The sequence below is a fragment of the Aplysia californica genome, unplaced genomic scaffold (assembly GCF_000002075.1).
Source record: "Aplysia californica isolate F4 #8 unplaced genomic scaffold, AplCal3.0 scaffold00521, whole genome shotgun sequence".
NCBI lineage: Eukaryota > Metazoa > Mollusca > Gastropoda > Aplysiida > Aplysiidae > Aplysia > Aplysia californica.
The window spans coordinates 179,738-183,587 of NW_004797791.1; the positions used below are offsets into that span (position 1 = coordinate 179,738).

The window sequence follows — 3,850 nt, forward strand, 5'->3', positions numbered from 1 at the left end:
GGGGGGGAATTGGCAAGGGACAATTGAAGGGTGTCTTCATTTGCCAGGATATTGTTAAAAGAGCCAATCATGAAAAAACAAAACCCTTTTCAGTCTTGGTATTTGAAATCTTATCCTGTTTGTTTTGTTCCTAAAATCTTTTCTTCTGCCCACTTGGTGTAAAAAATTATAGTCGGACAACACCAAATGGACAACTTGTCCTTTTTTCGGGATTTTTTTGCGGGTTTGTTGTTGTTTTTCCTTTTCTACACCCACGTAGATCTACTCTACTTTGCCTTGAAAAAGAAATGAAGATGTCCTCTAACATGTTATGATAATGTAGCCAAACTTACCGATAGGAGAACGCCACTGTATGGGAGATGGGAGAAAGCCAAAGTCCCTCGTCCACTGAAGGCGACAGAACGACAGATGGAATAAACCCTCCCCGACTGAAGGCTACAGAACGACAGATGGAATAAGCCCTCCCCGACTGAAGGCTACAGAACGACAGATGGAATAAACCCTCCCCGACTGAAGGCTACAGAACGACAGATGGAAGAAACTGTCTGGCCTATACTATAATAACTTGTTCACTTTCGTCTGAGCGCGGTTAAAACAAGACAGACTCGAATCTCTCTGTTCAATCTTCTCAAATCTTTGCACACGCGTTGAAAAGTTTCACGACCAACAGAATGAACAAGATAATTTATATAAAGGTCAGTGCAAACCACGGTACAGACTCCTTTTCTTTTATGTTAGCCTAAAGAGGGTCAAATTAAAATAATATAATAGCGGATTCATAGCATTCACCAAAAACATTAAACAGTTGACAGATTGTATTTTCCTCAACACCACTCTTCAACGAACGCCTGACACATGGGTGAGTACTTTTTTGAGACTCACGTGGAGCACGTGGAGACGTCTAGACAGCCGGGGGATGAAATCTTCAAGCGTACACTGAAATGTGGGGGCAGGGTGGTGTCGCTGTCTCAAAATCAGCTATTTGTTGGCGAGGTTACTGAGCGTTATGTATTTTAGTGATCATGTCTATGCGACCGAAGGGTCCAAAGAAGAAAACCTGTTTATGTCTTCTGCCCACACGTATCGTTTCGGGTCACACCACCCTGAAATTGTCTTGTTTGTTTTTATAAGGTTTTACGGCGCTCGCAACTGCATAAGGTCATATGAGCGCCAAGGGGTGGATATCAACAGAGAAGTCTCTATAGGGAATCAGACTTACTCTGTTCACCTCTCTAGCTTCAACAGCACAAAGTCTGCTTCGACTATCAAGGCACCCCGGAAATAACAGGTCACAAGAGAGTGACAAACATACAAACGAAGTAGAGGAAAAATGACGATAGTCAGGATTAGGAAAGAAAAAGCAGCAGTTCCTTGTTGCAGTTCAGACACAGTTATGAGCATGACATTGATAAATCACCTCATGTACTATTCTACTGTGCATAAGAACATGTTAATATCCCCCCTTTAGGAATGGCCTAAAGACACTTCAGTCAGTAGCACTGCCCGGGGGGAGGGGGGGGGGGCTGACATTGTCACTGACACTTTTCTTAACAGAGAACAGGCTGTGGACAATGGAGGTCTCTTAAACATCGTAGATTATGACTTTTTGTGAGGGGAATGTTAACATATCAATCTACTTTTGAGCCTGTCTATCACATGTTACTTGTTACTTGAGTGAAGGACCGACATCACTGCACAAGGGACATCCCCATAAGCGCTCCGTCCCCTGAAGAAGCACATCTCCAAGTGTGTAGATGCTGACGGTTCCAAGCAATGGTTGATTCCATAGCCTTCTGCTCCTCCCACTAAGTCTTGAACTTCTGCAGGAGCCCCATCCAATTCCAAGCTCGTGTGTCTATCACATGTGTATGTTTTCTATTGGACCACGTGTGAATCTGTCTATCACATGTGTATGTTTTCTATTGGACCACGTGTGAATCTGTCTATCACATGTGTATGTTTTCTATTGGACCACGTGTGGATCTGTTGTTGCTGTTTTATTTTTTTTATTTTTTGGGGGGTTTGTTGTTTTTCTGCAGGCTCAGACTTGTTGTTCCACCATCGGCGAGTAGGACAGACATCTCACAGACATCTCACAGACATCTCACAGACATCTCACAGACATCTCACAGACATGGACACGTATTTGTTCCCAGAATTCCAAGGTATTTTTTTTTTACTTTGCTTGGACCTTAGACTTTTGTCTTGTCTATTGAAGGTAATGTTGGCGATGTTGCTTTTACATTATTACATACACTGATGTTGTCACAGACGTAATTGCTGGTTGTGGTGGTGGTGGTGTTGGTGATGGTGATAATGGTGGTGACGGTTATCTTCTTCTTCTTATATTATTATTATTATTATTATTATTATTATTATTATTATTATTATTATTATTATTATTATTACCATTATTATTATTGTTGTTGTTGTTGTTGTTGTTGTTGTTGTTGTTGCTGTTGTGGTTGTTGTTGTTGCTGTTGTTGTTGTTATTATAATTGTTGTTGTTGTTGTTGTTGCTGTTGTTGTTGTTGTTATTATTATTATTATTCTCCCTCCCATACCCCCCACCTCACAGAGTTGTTCCGAGAGTTCCCGCGACTCGCCCGCAAACTTTCGCTACAAGAACTCCGAGCCCTCAAGAACTTCCTTGACCGTCGTCTGCTGGCAGAGCACAGCCGCCTGGTGCAGCGAGTGACATCACTGGAGCTATCCAGACACGCAGACGACCACCGTTTCTCTCGCGCCATCTCCACCCTGGAACAGGAGAGTCGGGAGAAACGGCAGTTGGCAGCGGAGTACAAGCGGGGGTTCGGCAACATGGCGCAGGTCCTGGCCAACAAGGAGGGCCGCTTTGAGGGGAAGTACGAGAAAGTGCTGAGTCAGGTGGAGACGTTGGAAGACGAGTTGCGCAGAGAGAGGAAGACGAATGTTTCGCTTCAGGAAGACAACGAGAGGAGAGATCAAGTTATTGGGAACCTCCATAGAGACATAGAAAATCTGAAAAGAAGCAATGAGGAAAAATCGGATTATCACGCAGTTTTGAGGGAGTGTAAGGACCTCCATAAAAACCTTCTGAGAGCAAAGTTGGAGTTGGAGCTACAGAGGAAGAACAATGACAACTTGGTGAAGGAGTTAGACGTGCTGGGCGGTGTGAAAGAGAACAAGAGAATGTCACTGGGGGATGTTCTAGCCACGAGAGAAAGTTTACACGACACCAACCGGTCGCTGCCCATCACCAGGTCAGGGGTGTGGCCAAAAAGCTTTGAGGACAGTGACGTCACATACCTGGCACAGGCCAAGACGCCCCGTGTGTTGGCGGGAGTGGCGTACTCATGCACTGACCCACAATGCCGCGCGGCGTATGACCTCGCTCAGTGCCGCGCACAGTTGGTGAGAACCACAGAGAACAACGCCCGCCTGGGCTATCTGTTGGCTCAAGCCAGGGCGGATTCCTCCGGGATGGACAGAAGGTATGAGGAGAAGAAGAATGACGTGGACGTTGACTACTACAGACCGCGGGGTTACGTCACACGACACGGCCTGACCCCCGGAATAGACCACCCCTCTCCCCCCACCACCACCACCAAGCCACCCCCTGGCCTCCCCCGCCCCGGGGCCTCCAACATACCGTCCAGACACAACTTATCACAACACAGACTGTACCAGACAAAGAACCCCAGACCGACGTATAAATAAACCACAGTCCCGCCTGCTCTCACGCTCACCTACCTGTCCACGACAACCATCTGTACAAAGATTAAGTCACTCTTTCCTACGTGTGCTGTGTGTGTGTGTGTGTGTGTGTGTGTATGTGTGTGTGTGTGTGAGTGTGTGTGTGTGTGTGTGT

The 3,850-nt window shown here is 45.9% G+C and overlaps 1 protein-coding gene across 1 annotated transcript; it reads left to right on the forward strand.

Moving 5' to 3' along the window:
* The first annotated feature begins 1,689 nt into the window (after positions 1–1,689).
* Positions 1,690–3,819, forward strand: LOC118478377. Its single transcript, XM_035971846.1, has 2 exons — positions 1,690–2,165; positions 2,579–3,819. The coding sequence occupies exons 1-2, from the start codon at positions 1,907–1,909 to the stop codon at positions 3,697–3,699; spliced, it is 1,380 nt and encodes a 459-aa protein (XP_035827739.1). The 5' UTR covers positions 1,690–1,906; the 3' UTR covers positions 3,700–3,819.
* Positions 3,820–3,850: the final 31 nt, after the last annotated feature.

Excerpts from the sequence above, each read along its gene's own strand:
- LOC118478377 (XM_035971846.1), top strand. The coding sequence starts at position 1,907 with ATGTGTATGTTTTCTATTGGACCACGTGTGAATCTGTCTATCACATGT. Across the intron at positions 2,166-2,578 it reads TTTGTTCCCAGAATTCCAAG|AGTTGTTCCGAGAGTTCCCG; the intron begins GTATTTTTTTTT and ends CCCACCTCACAG.